This window comes from Coregonus lavaretus (assembly GCF_964263955.1).
Source record: "Coregonus lavaretus genome assembly, chromosome: 6".
NCBI classification, from domain to species: domain Eukaryota; kingdom Metazoa; phylum Chordata; class Actinopteri; order Salmoniformes; family Salmonidae; genus Coregonus; species Coregonus lavaretus.
Genome location: NC_139993.1, coordinates 26393159 through 26411461, shown reverse-complemented (window position 1 = coordinate 26411461; position 18303 = coordinate 26393159). Strand labels below are relative to the sequence as shown.

Genomic DNA, 18303 nt, shown 5'->3' with positions numbered 1-18303 from the left:
TGCCTCTCTCGCATGGGACATTTCTGATCCCCAGCCCCATGGCCACCCCTACAATTAACACATACCACTACTTTCCCCAATGCTACACTTTCCTTTGTCTCATGCCCTTCTGCACACTTCTCACACCTAGGAAACTCCCTCCTACACACTGCTGCCACATGCCCATAAGCTTGACACCTGTAACAACGTAATGTATTCGGCACAAAAGCTCTTACAGGATAACTTATATATCCTAACATCACTTTGTTGGGCAAAGACTCAACATCAAAACTAAAAAGAACAGACAATGACTCATCTGTTTCTCCACTCACGCCACCCTGTCTGCGTCACACCAAACGACGAGCATCACAAATACCGGGAATCTTCCCCTTCAGTTGGTCAGCTTTCACATTTACCGCTACCCCAGTAATCACTCCTTTCAATGGCGCCCTTTTCTTGAGAGCAAAACAATTCACATCTCTTGCCCCCATTCGTTTAACATGGAGCGCCTGCTCCCTCTGACCAGCAGAAACACAAACAATTATCACAAGACCACTTCTGGTTACCCTCACCGATTCCACAGCACCCAACTCTGTTTTCATCCACCCTGAAACCACAAATGGATCAGCCAAAAGGCAAAGGTCCACTTTTTCCAAAAACATCACTCCTACTGTCACAGACTCATCTTTATCCTGACCCTCAGTGCAAACCTCGAGCTCCGAGAACTTCACCACACCTACCACCTCCGATACTTCGCCCTCATTCACTTCCATTTCTCCTCCTGTCTTCAACTCACTCTGATTACACTTTCTACCATTCTTCTTTAACAAACCATCTCCCTTTTTCCCGCCATTTTTAACCGACTCAAGCTCACCCTCTTCCTCCCTCTCTCTCTTAGACCCCTTCTGCCTCTCTTTTTCCCTCCTCCAAATGAGGCTGGCTTTGTCATAGTTTTTAAAACTTTTTGATAGAATGGTGAAATATAGCAAAAACCCTGGTAGGCCTATGTTTATGTTGTCAAAAGCAGCTAGGTTTATGTTTTTTTTCTTTTTTCTACAACTTGAATGGAATTATTTGCTTCTCCATAGAAGAATACATCAATAAATGGGAGTTCAATGGGAGGAATAGAATAGTTTAGTTTATTAGGATTGCTACGTTCCCCAGCAAATAATGTTGCTCAAATAAAAAGGGGAACTAACAAAGTGTCACTGACAACAACCAAAACGAAACAGGTGGGGTTTTAGGAGGGGTTCTGAAAGACACTCATGAGATGTCCACTGAAAGTTGTCTAGCAACAACTGGGACCTAAAGGACACCAACCACAAGCGCCCACTAAATTTGCCCAAGAACAGGCAAACAAAATAAAAACCTACACCAAACTTAAAGACAGGAAGCAAACCAAAAAGTTGAGCAAAATGAAAACAGGGAAGATCATATCAAGGATTGTTTGTCTAGAAATCAAAATAGGGAGAGACAACTAAAGGTGTTGACTCGCCACATCTCTAAAGACAACTGGAGCACTAGGCCAGCCACTCTTAAATAGCACCTGGGCCAGCACAGGTGAAACACCTTCCCACTAACGAGATGGCAAACAGCACAGGTTTTATACATACTGACCAAAGAGGTGACACCAATTGGCAGATGTTCGATGTACTGATTCCATGGCACATGGTTTATGAACTGATATGCAAAATGACGCCGGATCCAAAACTTAGAATTTTTCCATTTAAATTAGTATACGAAATTCTTGCAACCAATACCGCGATCGATAATAGACAGTACTGTGCAGCCATTTTCATCGACCTGGCCAATGCTTTCGACTCTGTCAACCACCGCATTCTTATTGGCAAACTAAATAGCCTTGGTTTCTCAAATGACTGCCTCGCCTGGTTCACCAACTACTTCTCAGATAGAGTTCAGTGTGTCAAATCCGAGGGCCTGTTGTCTGGACCTATGGCAGTCTCTATGGGGGTGCCACAGGGTTCAATTCTTGGGCCGACTCTTTTCTCTGTGTATATCAATGATGTCGCTCTTGCTGCTGGTGACTCTCAGATCCACCTCTACGCAGACGACACCATTTTGTATACATCTGGCCCTTCATTGGACACTGTGTTAACAAACCTCCAAACGAGCTTCAATGCCATACAACACTCCTTCAGTAGCCTCCAACTGCTCTTAAACACTAGTAAAACTAAATGCATGCTTTTCAATCGAACGCTGCTGGCACCCGCCCACCTGACTAGAATCACCACTCTCGACGGGTCTGACCTAGAGTATGTGGACAACTACAAATACCTAGGTGTCTGGTTAGACTGTAAACTCTCCTTTCAGACTCACATTAAGAATCTCCAATCCAAAGTTAAATCTAGAATCGGCTTCCTATTTCGCAACAAAGCCTCCTTCACTCATGCTGCCAAACATGCCCTCGTAAAACTGACTATCCTACCGATCCTTGACTTCGGCGATGTCATTTACAAAATAGCCTCCAACACTCTACTCAGCAAATTGGATGTAGTCTATCACAGTGCCATCCGTTTTGTCTCCAAAGCCCCATACACTACCCACCACTGTGACCTGTACGCTCTTGTTGGCTGGTCCTCACTACATGTTCGTCGTCAAACCCACTGACTCCAGGCCATCTATAAATCACTGCTAGGCAAATCCCCGCCTTATCTTAGCTCATTGGTCACCATAGCAGCACCCACCCGTAGTCTGCGCTCCAGCAGGTATATCTCACTGGTCATTCCCAAAGCCAACACCTCCTTTGGCCGCCATTCCTTCCAGTTCTCTGCTGCCAATGACTGGAACGAATTGCAAAAATCTCTGAAGCTGGAGACTCTTATCTCCCTCACTAACTTTAAGCATCAGTTGTCAGAGCGCCTTACCGATCACTGCACCTGTACACAGCCCATCTGAAATTAGCCCACCCAACTACCTCATCCCTATATTGTTATTTATTTTGCTCTTTTGCACCCCAGTATCTCTATTTGCACATAATCTCTTGCACATCTAGCATTCCAGTGTTAATACTAATTGTAATTATTTTGCACTATAGCCTATTTATTGCCTTACCTCCATAACTTGCTACATTTGCACACACTGTATATATATTTTCTGTTGTATATTTTTTTGGACTTTATGTTTTTTACCCCATATGTAACTCTGTGTTGTTATTTTTATCGCACTGCTATGCTTTATCTTGGCCAGGTCGCAGTTGTAAATGAGAACTTGTTCTCAACTGGCTTACCTGGTTAAATAAAGGTGAAATAAAATAAATAAAAAATATAAATAAATAAATAAAAAATACAATGTTATATACTGTATATGGGGGCTACAACCATCCCAGCTCTGCAGGTCTGGAGGCCTTCATAGAACGATTGGGGGACACGGTCAGCCTCACCTCCGGGTACCGTCCCCAATCAAATGGGCAGGTGGAAAGGGTAAATCAGGTACTGGGTAGGTACCTTCGTAGTTACTGTCAGGACCGGCCGGGGGAGTGGGCTGCGTTTCTGCCTTGGGCAGAATACGCACAAAACTACCTCCGTCACTTCTCCACTAACCTCACACCCTTTCAGTGTGTTCTAGGTTATCACCACGATTGACAGGTGGGTCATTCCACAATCCACAGCATTATTGAAACAACCGATTCAAAAGATTACAACATATTACTACGTAAAGTGCTTTGAGCATCTGGTAAAGCACTATATAAATCCAATCAATTATCATTATTATTAGTGTCTCCAATTATGTGAGAGAGGAAAACATGTTAGTGACTTTCAGTCCTCTCTCTCTAACCCTCTCTCCAGTATGGGCCACACTTGTGTTCACTGTTTTGACCGTTGCCCGGATCGTCACAGGTCAGTAAGCTAGAACCTATTTCTGACTAGACATGCATTTACAGGTGCTTTTTGGCAAACTTGAGTCAACTTTTTGGACGACATAATGGGACCCATCTCGTCCAAAAAGTTGACTCAAGTTTGCCAAAAAGCACCTGGATGATCATCAAGACTCTTGGAAGAACGTTCTATGGACAGATGATTCAAAAGTATAACTTTTTGGACGACATGGTCCCATTATGTCTGGCGAAAACCAAACACTGCATTCCACAGTAAGAACATCATACCAAAGGTCAAGCATGGTGGTGGTGTGATGGTTTGGGGATGCTTTGCTGCCTCAGGACCTGGACGACTTGCCTTAATAGAAGGAACCATGAATTCTGCTCTGTATCAGATAATTCTACAGGAGAATGTCAGACCATCTGTCTGTGAGCTGAAGCTGAAGCGCAGCTGGGTCATGCAGCAAGACAATGATCCAAAACACACTTGTCATCTCCCGTCTGGACTACTGCAACTCGCTGTTGGCTGGCCTCCCTGCCTGTGCCATTAAACCCCTACAACTCATCCAGAATGCCGCAGCCCGTCTGGTGTTCAACCTTCCCAAGTTCTCTCACGTCACCCCCCTCCTCCGCACACTCCACTGGCTTCCAGTTGAAGCTCGCATCCGCTACAAGACCATGGTGCTTGCCTATGGAGCAGTGAGGGGAACGGCACCTCTGTACCTTCAGGCTCTGATCAGTCCCTACACCCAAACGAGGGCATTGCGTTCATCCACCTCTGGCCTGCTGGCTCCCCTTCCTCTGCGGAAGCATAGCTCCCGCTCAGCCCAGTCAAAACTGTTCGCTGCTCTGGCACCCCAATGGTGGAACAAGCTCCCTCACGACGCCAGGACAGCGGAGTCACTCACCACCTTCCGGAGACATTTGAAACCCCACCTCTTTAAGGAATACCTGGGATAGGATAAAGTGTTCCTTCTAACCCCCCCCCCCCCCCCCCCCAAATTGTAAAGTGGTTATCCCACTGGCTATAGGGTGAACGCACCAATTTGCGAGTCGCTCTGGCTAAGAGCGTCTGCTAAATGACGTTAATGTGCCCTTGAGCAAGGCACTTAACCCTAATTGCTCCTGTAAGTCGCTCTGGATAAGAGCGTCTGCTAAATGACTAAAATGTAAATGTAAAATGTACATGAAAATTGCTAAAAAGCAACAAATTGGAAGTTTTGGAATGGCCTAGTCAAAGTCCAGACCTAATCCCAATTGAGATGTTGTGGCAGGACTTGAAACGAGCATTTCATGCTTGAAAACCCACACGTCACTGAGTTAAAGCAGTTCTGCATGGAAGAGTGGGCCAAAATTCCTCCACAGCGACGTGAGAGACTGATCAACAACTACAGGAAGCATTTGGTTGGAGTCATTGCAGCTAAAGGTGGCACAACCAGTTATTGAGTGTAAGGGGGGAATTACTTTTTCACACAGGGGAATTGGGTGTTGCATAACTTTGTTTATGAAAGAAATATGTAATTGTTGTGTTATTTGTTCACTTATGTCCCTTTATCTAATATTAGGTTTTGGTTGAAGATCTGATAACATTCAGTATCACAAATATGCAAAAGTAGAGTAAATTAGAAAGGGGGCAAATACTTTTTCATAGCACTGTATGATTATGGTTTATAAAATCTGTTTTTTATATCTATTTTTCTCTTGCATACATACTATACAATAGATTCTGTTCATATATAACTTTTTCATTTTTTGTGATAAAGAAAACAATTACATGCAAAGTTGTTGCAGATGAACATAATTTTCTTTATAAAAACATGTCATATTGTATTATATCAAGAAATATATAATGTTATATACAGTAGGCTACGTGAGAATCATATATATATGATTCTTACGTAGCTGTTGATCAATGTACATCAAAAGATATGCACCATGAAAAAGGTGCAACTGAACATAGGAACTCTCTTACAACATTGTAATAAACTACAAATGCCTTATAATAGAATATAATCGAATGGAATATGTAGAAATCCTCCTCTCCATCCATCCATCCCTCCCGCCATACATTTACATTACTGTAATTAATGTTAAAAGAAAATGATAGAACAGTTGCACAGAGACTGGTATTTAGCACATTTTATTAAAACTTTTAATAAACATATCACAAATATTCATGCTAGCCTAAAACCAATTGTGTCACTATATTTCAAACCATACAACAGTGTCCAAGACAACTATATAAATTTGAATTTCCTGTAGAGTTGTACTTTAGCTCAACATGGGAAAAAAACTTTGGGGATATGAAAAACCTTTTTAGATAAAAAATCCTAAACAGATAATTATTTTGATTAGTAACCAATGTTTCAGATAGATTGTGCATACTGCTGTCTCTATTTCACAGGGATTTCAAAAGGCTTTAAATTGGGTTGCACCATATTCTCAAATGGAACTTTCTGAAAATTGACCTTTGAAGGGACATTTTCCCAGATGCACAGGCGTTATGATCTATGATATGATCACAAAATCAATCTGAATATCATTCATGACAGCAATCACTCATGGGACCAATATGTGATTTGGCACAGATTTCATCCTAAACATAATACTGAAAGGGATGAATTATGAATGACGTAAACAACATGATCTTGCACTTTTCATTTTGTGTGTATCCCTAGAAGGAATGGCTAGCATACTGCTGTTTCCTCCTCTTTTTGGCCCTACCACGAGATAGGAAGTTTTACAAAAGGAGTGAGAGAGACAGGAAAAGTTCCAGAAAAAGGAGAGCATCAGTAGTCCTCAGCTGGAAGAGAGAAACAGAAAAGGGAGGTGGTTACCCATGGACGAAGCAGCTGAACCAAGCCAATGAGGAAGAGGAGCATGCGATCCCATCCAATCATAGAAAGAGGAGCATGCGATCCCATCCAATCATAGGAAGATCAGAAAACCAAAACAGTAAGTGGTATCATGCAGGCATGCAGTGACAGTCAGACGGACAATTGCTTACTTTCTATCGTTAGGATACAGGTGCTGGCGGCGGTGCCTCTGCTGTTGACAGCTTTGCACATATACTCTCCCTCATCCTCGGGGAAGGTCTCTGGCAGGTAGAGGCAGAATGTCTCCCCTCTCTCTATGTACTGATAGTCCTCACAGTCCTGGAGCGTCTCCCCCTCAAACCACCAGGTCACCTCCGGCTTGGGCTCTCCAGTGATCTTCACCGTGAACCGCACTGGCTCGGCATCCACCACCGATTGGTTCTTCAGGGGCTTCTTAAACCACGGAGCCCCCGACCTGGCGTGGTCTTCCTCATCCTCATAGGCTGCCGAGCCATTGATGATGCTTCCCTCTTCCTCCTCCTCATCTTCCCTTTTCTGCGTAAGACATGACACATGATATCACATTTGAGATTTTTGGAACCCCTCCCCCATTACCACTGAACTGTCATGCTTTTTGAGAATGCCATGCGTGTCAAGGATGCCCACAGTTTAACAACGAGAAACTCGATGATTGATCCCGGTGAAAGAGGAATTTACTTTTTGGAGAGCGGCGTCAATCTCTTGCTGCTCGAACTGCATCCTCTGCAGCTTCTGTTCCTCCACCCTCTTCCTCTCCTCCTCCTCTCTGGCTTTGGCCATTTGTTCGAACCGTGCGCGCATGTCCACCTTCTGTCTGAACGGAGCCTCCTCAGCCCCCTTCTCTGTGTCCTTTTTGCCTTCATCATCCTCCTGAAAAAACAGCCCTCAGAGTAAGTGATTTCAGAACAACATGATACAGACCAACACGTTGGAGTTCCAAAGCGATTCTGAAGGATCATGCTCAAATATATACCTCCTGGATCCGCTCTTCTTCCCTCTCTTTGATTTCCTCGTCTACGGCCTTTCTCTTTGCTCTCACGTCCTCAATCTTTTTCTGGATCTCCTCGTCTTTCAACTGCTTGATCTTCTCAAACTTGGACTTGAGGTTTTTGGCCTGGATGGAGCCGGTCCTCTTGAGTTTCTTCAGCTCCTCATACTCCTTACTCACTGTATCAGAGCTCTCATTCACCTCATCCTTTGGAAAGAAGCACATTGAACTGATTAGTGATGAGGATACATTCACAACAGAAGCATACAGTGAGCTCCAAAAGTATTGGGACAGGGACATGTTGTTTTTATATTGGCTCTGTACTCCAGCACTTTGGATTTGAAATGATACAATGACTATGAGGTCAGTGCAGACTGTCTTTAATTTGAGGGTATTTACATCCATATTGGGTGAACCATTTAGAAATTACAGCACCTTTTGTACATTTTAGAGGACCAAAAGTATTGGGACAAATTCACCAATACGTGTATTAAAGTAGTCAAAACTTTAGTATTTGGTCCCATATTCCTAGCACGCAATAATTACATTAAGCTCGTGACTCTACAAACTTGTTGGATTCATATGCTGTTTGTTTTGGTTGTTTTTCAGATTATTTTGTGCCCAATGGAAATTAATGGTAAATAATGTATTGTGTCATTTTGGAGTCACTTTTATTGTTAATACGTTTCTAAACATTTATACATTAATGTGAATGCTACCATGATTACGGAAAGTCACAAGCTTGTGGTAATCATTGCTGCCAGGAATATGGGACCAAATACTACACTTTTGACTACTTTAATACACTTATAAGTGAATTTGTCCAAAACAGTTTTGGTCCCTAAGATGGGGGGACTATGTACAAAAAGTGCTGTACTTTCTAAAGCTGATAGTCAGCACTTTAACCTCATTTTATCATTTAAAATCCAAATAGCTGGAGTACAGAGCCAAAACAACAATAAAAAATGTCACTGTCCCAATACTTTTGGAGCTCACTGTAGGTCTTATGGTTTAAACTGGGGCCGTACGTACCAAGCGTCTCAGAGTAGGAGGGCTGATCTAGGATCATGTTCTCCCCTGTCCATGTAAACGTATTCATTTTTATCTAAAAGGCTAAACTGATCCTAAATCAGCACTCCTACTCTGAGACGCTTGATAAATACGGCCCCTGATTCTCCTCGTCTTGTCATCAATCTCTGCAGTTGGTAGTTCCATACCAATATCCATGAGACTTCCCATGTGGGTCTTAGTTAACAGCGTTGTGAGACTGATACCATGTTGATGACTGACCTCTCCCATCTCTTGCCTGAGCTGCTCAAACTCCTGTTTCTCCTGCTCCATTTTCTTTTTGCGCGCCTCCACCTTGCGCTTCCTATCGGCTTCCTCCTTCTGCTTCAGCAGCTCCTCGAAGTTCATCTCTAGTTTCCCAGGGTGCAATGCTTCCTGGGACTCACTCTTGACCATCCCTTCCTCTTCCTCGTCTACCACCTGGCGGCACACAAACACAGAGCATGGTGTCATTTACAATCTCACTATAAACCAATCAGAATAAAAAATCACAAATGATCGTTAATCACAAATCGATCATCATATCAGCTTCCAATAACAATTTAATCCACCGGTTTAACCCTCCCAGAATGAATCACAAACAGTGAAGCATCCAATGAAAAGCAAAGCTAAAGCAACATAATCACATTGAACAGCAAAGCTAAAGGAACCAAATCACATTGATCTTCTCATCAGATACTGTAAAAAGCCCTAGAACGTCATTGTAGAATCAGTCCAAGTAACCAGGACACTATTACACACTGATGGGGAGCCACTTTTAAGCAAGCCAGCAGTGTTAGTATGCCTACTGAATATCCCATTCATACAGTCAGTCCATTCACATCCATTCGTAACCTTTGACTTACAATAAGAACTTACAGTATTAGCAGTTCATGGGAAACACTGTGTTATTTCTTCTTAGTCAGTGTACAAACACAATTGTCATTTGAAAGTGAAAATATCTTACTTCTCCATCTCGATATGAAGTCTTAGATTTTTCCCGATCCAGGGGGCTCTTTAAGAAGATAATTTGAAAGTAGGAACAGCAATTGCAAGTGTACCGTTTCAGTAACGTTACATCATCATGTAAGATTAATCCATCTCCAATTAGAGACCAATTAGAGATTGAGTTCTTATATTAAATATAGGCTACCTCAAATGTTAATATTGTGGTTAGTTTTCAGTAGATTATAGCAACATTGGTCACACTTTAAATGAACTATAACTTTAAATGAACTATAAGAACTATGGAGTCATAATAAAGCCTTCATAAGCACTTCATAAGGCCTACACAAATCATTTATAAACAAATGTAATTTGTAGTTCGTTTAAAGTGTGAGCATTACATTGGATATGTGCTCAGATGACATGGATCAAGTTGAGTGCAAAATATCACACAGCATGAGAAACTGAAGGTATTCGTCTGTGACATACACACACAAAACAAGTTATAAAACGTAACTCACTATGGCTCTAATCATGATGAAAAAACAGGAATAAACGATTAATCAAAATCATTTCAATCTTTTCACATGCTCCTTCTGAACGTAGCCTACTATAACCTACATGTTAGCGCAGGGCTTCATAAGCCACATGCTGGTGCTGCCTGCAGAGGTATGTTCATAGAGATCCTATAATTCACAAATGTATTGTTTTATGCCATAGTTATTCCATATTTGATCAGTTTCTAAAATAAAATGTTTTCCTGACAAGATGGCAGATTTTTCGTAATGTTGCTAAGATGCCAAATTCCACTAGTGAATTGCAGGATCTCTATGGGTATGTTACCCAGTCCTACCATATTCTTGCGGGCCTCTGCGAAGAGCCTCTTCTCCTCCTCCAGCCTCCTCTTGGCCTCCTCCTCTGCTTTCTTCTCCTCCGCCTCTCTCCTCTGACGCTCCTTGTCTTCGAAGCTGATGCACAGCTTCCCTGGCTTGCTGCCCTCCAGGTTCAGCATGGCCAGCAACAACTCATCGTCATCATCCACTATCTGGAGAAGGGGACAACAACGAAAGAGCTCAAACTAGTGTCTGACATCTCGGTGGGATCAGTGTGAAAAGGAACTCTAAACACAATGACCAGGCTAGGGGCTTAGCCTGGTCCCACATCAGTTTGTGCTGTATAGCCATCTCCTATGGCCGTTTGACATGGCAATGACCAAAGGAGTTGGCAAGACAGCACAAACAGATCTGGGACCAGGTGAAGTGACCATCACATTACTCTCACTGACCATGCTTTTCCTGGCCTCGGCGAAAGCCCTCCTCTCCTCTTCCATTCGTCTCTTGTACTCCGCCTCTGCTGCCTTACGCTCATTCTCTACCCTCTGTTTCTCAAGCTCCTCGAAGCTCAGCCTTAGTTTACCCGGCTGGATCACCTCTCTCTCGCCCTGAGCTCCTTGTGAGTCCTCCTCATCTTCGCTCTGCAAGTACATAAAGTTCCAAAGTCACACAAGGCACAAGGCTGGGAAGTATAGCTCAGTTGGTTAGAACACAGTGCTAACAACATCGCAGGTTCAATCCGGGGAGAGCCTCAAAGCACCTTATCAAAGCGTGATTGTACATAGCGCTAAATAAATGCTACTGTTAAGAATGCATTGTGTTTAATACGTTTTATGTTTTTTTGTGTTTTTGTTGTTGTTATTATTATTATCATATTTACGAGATTATGTTCACCTTTATGACTACAATGTACACACCAACAGCGCTGACGGAGTGAGTATACTTCTTTAAAAGTCTTATCAAGAAGACCTAAAGATGGCACAAGCCAACTTGCCACTTCAAAAGCACAACAGAAAAGCACTGCAGGATGTATGAAGGGGATATGCAGGGTTGGTACAGAATGGCCACTCAGATAATTTACCTCCAGGATATATCTAGCACGTCGGAAATATCTCAGCTCTCACAAGGAAAGAACAGGACATTGAAACGTGATGTGCCAATAAGCTAATAAGAAATGTGCTAATAATGTTTTATAAGATCAGTCACCATTTCCAGCTTGGCCACCTCGAAGGCTTTCTTCTCCTCTTGCAGACGTTGTTTAGCTTCTCTCTCAGCCTGCTTCCTCAGCCTTTCCTGCCTCTCCTTCTCCGCCTCCTCAAACGTCATCTTCAGCTTCCCAGGAATCACCTGTTCCTTCTCTGTGGGTTGCTCCTCATCCTCATCCTGCGTTGACAAAGACAGTCTACATTAGAGACCACCATATCCACATGAAGTATTGACACAGACAGACTAGAACGGCTGTCATGAAAGATGAGATTTTCCTAGTTTCTGAGAAACACCTAAGCTGTTTCTTTGTCCTGACAAAGCTACTTCTCTGTGGGCTGCTCCTCATCCTGCTTTGATATAAACAATCTACACTTAGACCCCCATATTACCACAAAGTATTGACACAGACAGAATAGAATAGCTTTCATGAAAGATTTTCCTTAAAACACCTAAGCTTTTTTTTGTCCTGTCAAAGCTTCTCTGTCGGCTGACATAAACAATCTACACTTAGACTGCCATATTCCCATGAAGTATTGTATTGAAGTATTGACACAGATTGACACGGATATAATGGCTTTCATGAAATATTCGATATTCCTAGATTTCCTCCTAAAACAGCTATGCTGCCAGTCCTGCCAAAGCCTATCGTAGAGGTTCTACTCAGCACACCTGTACGACCGAGCGCCGCTTGGCCTCGCGGAAGGAGTGCCTGTTCTCATCGTAGCGCTTCTTCTTCTCCTCCTCCGTCCTCCTCTTCAGCTCCTCCTCACGGTTCTTCTCCAGGTCCTCAAAGTTCATCTTGATCCTGCCTGGAGGTCGTGATGACTTTGCAGGCACCACGCGGACCAGGATGGTGTCATCTCCCTCCTGACATAAGTGGACAAAAGCCATTGTGAGAAAAGGAAATTACATTTAACATGAGATAAGATACAATAAAACAGTAGTATATTAATTCCCAAAGGGGGTTTAGCACATAAAACATCAGCAACACAAACCATTTCCTGGTCTGTGAACTTGACAAATGCTGAAGTAGTTGTGTATAATCAAGTAATGGACTTAAGCTATGTTATACATTATGAAATTATTAGTTGAGAGACCTGCCTGTGTTATGTCAAAATAGAGAGAAAAATCCCCACCAACAAAACACACACACACACACACACACACACACACACACACACACACACACCGAGAGAGAGAGAGAGAGAAGCTAACAGCCCATAAAAGAGAACATTCTTTCGACCTAATGGCCACCATTTGCAGTGGGTCAGTCTGTGAATGTCAGACCTAAAATAGGAGTGTGTGTGGGGGGGTGGGGGGGTGCAACAGTGGCTAATTTAGTCAGTGGTGTGGGAAACAGTTGCCAGTCACATGTTGTCTACACCTGGCAGTGTCTGTGCCTCAAGCAGCAGCAGAGCTTGAAAGCACGGTGGCCCAATTGTTTCTAGCTCACTCGGTCAGTATTGGCTCAGATTAAAGCTACCTCCCACGCTCAATAAAGACTTCATCAAGTTTTTCCTAACTACTATAAAGTATAGGTACATGCAGTAGGTTGCAGTGAAAGGAGACAATGAAGATTGAAGTCTATGTAGCTTTCACCATGTTCAAGAAACAAATTCCTGTAGGTCTACTGGAGTAGAAATAAGATCAACAATGATTGTACAGTAAGCACTGAATACAAGCATTAGGCATAATGCTTCCTAGTGTGTTGTCACTTGTTGACATCTACCACATTATCGTACAGTGAGGGAAAAAAGTATTTGATCCCCTGCTGATTTTGTACGTTTGCCCACTGACAAAGAAATGATCAGTCTATAATTTTAATGGTAGGTTTATTTGAACAGTGAGAGACAGAATAACAACAACAAAAATCCAGAAAAACACATGTCAAAAATGTTATAAATTGATTTGCATTTTAATGAGGGAAATAAGTATTTGACCCCCTCTCAATCAGAAAGATTTCTGGCTCCCAGGTGTCTTTTATACAGGTAACGAGCTGAGATTAGGAGCACACTCTTAAAGGGAGTGCTCCTCTTCTCAGCTTGTTACCTGTATAAAAGACACCTGTCCACAGAAGCAATCAATCAATCAAATTCCAAACTCTCCACCATGGCCAAGACCAAAGAGCCCTCAAAGGATGTCAGGGACAAGATTGTAGACAAGGCTGGAATGGGCTACAAGACCATCGTCAAGGAGCTTGGTGAGAAGGTGACAACAGTTGGTGCGATTATTCGCAAATGGAAGAAACACAAAAGAACTGTCAATCTCCCTTGGCCTGGGGCTCCATGCAAGATCTCACCTTGTGGAGTTGCAATGATCATGAGAACGGTGAGGAATCAGCCCAGAACTACACGGGAGGATCTTGTCAATGATCTCAAGGCAGTTGGGACCAAAGTCACCAAGAAAACAATTGGTAACACACTACGCCGTGAAGGACTGAAATCCTGCAGTGCCCGCAAGGTCCCCCTTCTCAAGAAAGCACATATACATGCCCGTCTGAAGTTTGCCAATGAACATCTGAATGATTCAGAGGAGAACTGGGTGAAAGTGTTGTGGTCAGATGAGACCAAAATCGAGCTCTTTGGCATCAACTCAACTCACCGTGTTTGGAGGAGGAGGAATGCTGCCTATGACCCAAGTACACCATCCCCACCGTCAAACATGGAGGTGGAAACATTATGCTTTGGGGGTGTTTTTCTGCTAAGGGGACAGGACAACTTCACCGCATCAAAGGGATGATGGACGGGGCCATGTACCGTCAAATCTTGGGTGAGAACCTCCTTCCCTCAGCCAGGGCATTGAAAATGGGTCATGGATGGGTATTCCAGCATGACAATGACCCAAAACACACGGCAAAGGCAACAAAGGAGTGGCTCAAGAAGAAGCACATTAAGGTCCTGGAGTGGCCTAGCCAGTCTCCAGACCTTAATCCCATAGAAAATCTGTGGAGGGAGCTGAAGGTTCGAGTTGCCAAATGTCAGCCTCGAAACCTTAATGACTTGGAGAAGATCTGCAAAGAGGAGTGGGACAAAATCCCTCCTGAGATGTGTGCAAACCTGGTGGCCAACTACAAGAAACATCTGACCTCTGTGATTGCCAACAAGGGTTTTGCCACCAAGTACTAAGTAATGTTTTGCAGAGGGGTCAAATACTTATTTCCCTCATTAAAATGCAAATCAATTCATAACATTTTTGACATGCGTTTTTCTGGATTTTTGTTGTTGTTATTCTGTCTCTCACTGTTCAAATAAACCTACCATTAAAATTATAGACTGATCATGTCTTTGTTAGTGGGAAAACGTACAAAATCAGCAGGGGATGAAATACTTTTTTCCCTCACTGTAGGTCAACAACAATTTTGTGAACTGGCTTCGGTCCAGTTTGGCATGGCTACAGCTACAGCTAGCGTTAATTCATAAAGCGTCAATGCAACCAGCGCTGAATGCTTTCGAAGCAGCTATTTTGTTTGTGATCCATTCTAAGGATACTAAAGCCACTACCTGATGACTAGTGAGGGAAACCTTGTTCAACTTGACAGATACACCCAAAATTCATAGCATATGACCTGAATATGTGCTCTCAGAGCTGCTGTGGCTCGCAGCTCCACTGGACTCCACTGCAGGATTTCCCTTCAACCTGCATCAACTGTTAGCCTTTCAAATGGCACTTAAAATAACTCATCTGGGTGGCAGCTGAGGATTACCTGGCTGATTACACATAGATGGAGGCCAGTCCCTCAATAGAGGCAGCGACTGAGCAATCCAGCCCTACTGTCCCACTTCCCCTATAAGTTACACTACAGTATACCTGTCCCAAGGAAGGAATCCCGCAAGCTTACCTCTGCGGCTTTCTTGGCCAGCTCCTTCTGCATCTTCGCTTTCTCCATGATGTCCTGGGTGGCGCGCTTCTTCCTCTCCTCCTCCATCCTCTTCCTCTCATCCTCCTGTCTCTGCTTCTCCATCTCAGCAAACTTCCCCTTCACGCTACCTATAGAGTGTAGACCCCACATGTTGATGATGATGAAGATGAGACCACGGCACAAACAACAGGGTTGTGTTCATTAGGCATGCAACGCTTTAAAACGTTTTGCAACTGGAATTGAAAATGAGCGTTCCTTATCAGATAAGTCCAGGTAGTCCCTCCCTGTTTTAGTCCATATCCTTCAGTTTGTTGCCTAATGAATTCGACCCAGGGGTGAGTTGATAATTAGAACCAAGCCCTCCTCCTCAACCCTCTCCCAGCCCACCTGCCCCCCTCCACACCCTCAACAATACCCCCATTTCCTACCTGTGATCTTGGGGACGTAGGATTTCTCTATCTTGGCCGGCTTCACCTCCTCCTCCTCATCACTGGAGGCGAGTAGTTCTTTTATCTGTGGTGGACCAGAGGGAGAGCTTTGCTGAGAGGTTACCGGTTTATCTGGGATAATCTGCTTTGCACGCTGGCCACCTCAGGAGCCATGCTGGTCCCAGCAAGTTCTCAAGGCCCTAATCCTGTGTAATTGCACATGCATGTGACCTGCAGGGAGGCCTCTGATTGGATCATGCGGTTGTGACATGGGGGGAGATCAACATGTAGGCATCCCGTCTCGGAGAGTTGGCTACGATAGTACAGGGCATTTTCTTCCCCCCTCCTGAGTATCAATGTGTTAATCCCTCGTATCAGACACTGTTTGTTTTACCACGATGCATCCTGTGATACAGCTTGTGATGAAGGACAACATACATAAAATAGACAATTGATTTAGTATGTTATCATTAATCCCCATGTTTTAAGGAAAATTGCCTTAGATGGATAGAAGCACAAACCAAACACAACTATAAGGTATTTCAATCAAATCAAAAATGTCTCTGTACAAAGTGATGTGATGATGTTTTAAGTTCTCCAGTACACCCACACTGCTGTTGTTGAGGCTAGTGCTCCATGCCATGCAGGTCACAGTTAGTTGGGGTTATCTCTGTCTTGTTTGACCTCCGACCTGTTGCTTCCTGCGGTTGTATTCCCTCTCCTTGACATACTGCTCCTTCCTCTTTTGGTGCTCCTCCTGGCTCCTCCTACTGTTGCGCTCCTCCCTAGCCTTCTGCATGGCCTCAAACTTGTTCTTCACATCAGCCTTACCAATCTGGGGCACGTAGCTCCTGGCCACCGGCTTTTTGGAGCGCAGGAGTCTCTGGAGAAAGATGAAGATGCAAGTGTTAATGTAAAATGTTGTAAAGGATTGGGAGTGTGCTAATGGAAAGATTCATAGGAGTGAGATCCATAGGGCTGAGAGTCTCAGAACTCAAACACGTTTTCAATAGTGCTATTCAGTTGAACGTTACAGAAACGTTATGAAAGATCTACAGGCAGTCACTCCCTAATGTAACATCAGTGATTGGCTCAACAATCTATTATATTTCATATTGAACAGAAGTAAACCTTATTGTAAGATAATACATCAACACCAACGGGATAAACTCAAAGGATATGGCCGTGCCTCACCTCTTGTTTCAGTGCCACTTCAGATATGTTCTGTAACTGGTCTTTCTCTTCTTTCTCTTTTTCATTGTCCGTGTCATGAGCCACACCATTTTGTGCCACATCATTCTTGTCCTTCCTCGATCTTGATCTTTGCATTGGCTTGTCCTTTGCCGTTTCATTTTCTTTGTGCTCCATCTCATTCATGTTGTGTGGCTCATCTTCCTCATCCTCCTCAGGCTCTGTGTGAACCTCGTCCTCTTCGGTGTGAACCTCTTCCTCATTCTCGCTATGTGCCTCATCATGCTCGTCGTGTGCGGCATCGTCCTCTTTGTGTGCCACAAGCCCGTGCCACTCGGTTGCGACGTCGTCGTGTGCTTTATCATTCATATCGTGTGCCTTGTCACTCATGTCGTGTGCCACATTGTTCATGTCATGTGCCACATCAGTCATGTCGTATTCGACATCAGCAACATTCTGTGCCACCTCAGTCATGTTTGCGCCACTCTGACAAATTGACAGGGCCCTCTTCAAATGTTACCTGTCAAAAAAAGAAAAGCACCATTACGGTATGGTACAATAACAACTTCTTTCTCTTCACATAATAATGTATTATTCATCATTTATATAATATAATAATAATAATAATAATAATAATAATAATAATAATAATAATAATATTAATAATAATATTAATTATTATTATTATATTATTATATTTATATCCCTTTAAAATGTTTATTAAGCTCCTCTGCCCCATATTCAAACTTCCTCCCCCAGAAAATGCAAGCTAAATTTAGTCTCATTCCTCTCAGCCATCATCAAAGACGTATTACGTAATGGTAAGACAGGTCTACCAATGATGAATTTCAGATTGAGCTGATTGAATGAACTATATTGAATACAACATTTAGGCAACAATTTTACCGGTAAACATTACGACTTGCCCTTTCTGAAATCTGGCGTGGTAAATGACTAGACCTATATGGACTTCAAGAATGTGTGTAACTTTGAATATCTGTAATTGTTTTACTACCCTACATATTACACTGTAAAGCACTTTGTGACAACTGCTGTAAAAGGGCTCTATAAAATACATTAGATTGATTAATTAATACCCTGCCTACACAATATCGCATTATAAATAAATAGAATTGC

At 43.1% G+C, this 18303-nt stretch overlaps 1 protein-coding gene across 1 annotated transcript; it reads right to left on the bottom strand.

Annotated features, from left to right (window-relative positions):
• Positions 1-6801: 6801 nt before the first annotated feature.
• Positions 6802-17640, bottom strand: nexn (nexilin (F actin binding protein); the record flags this gene model as incomplete). Its single annotated transcript, XM_084162892.1, has 13 exons — positions 6802-7185; positions 7348-7539; positions 7643-7864; positions 8948-9145; positions 9672-9719; positions 10503-10690; positions 10931-11123; positions 11689-11865; positions 12358-12555; positions 15527-15675; positions 15976-16060; positions 16667-16858; positions 17170-17640. 13 exons carry the CDS (start codon positions 17638-17640, stop codon positions 6802-6804), a joined length of 2697 nt encoding a protein of 898 aa, XP_084019018.1.
• Between the last annotated feature and the right edge of the window lie 663 nt (positions 17641-18303).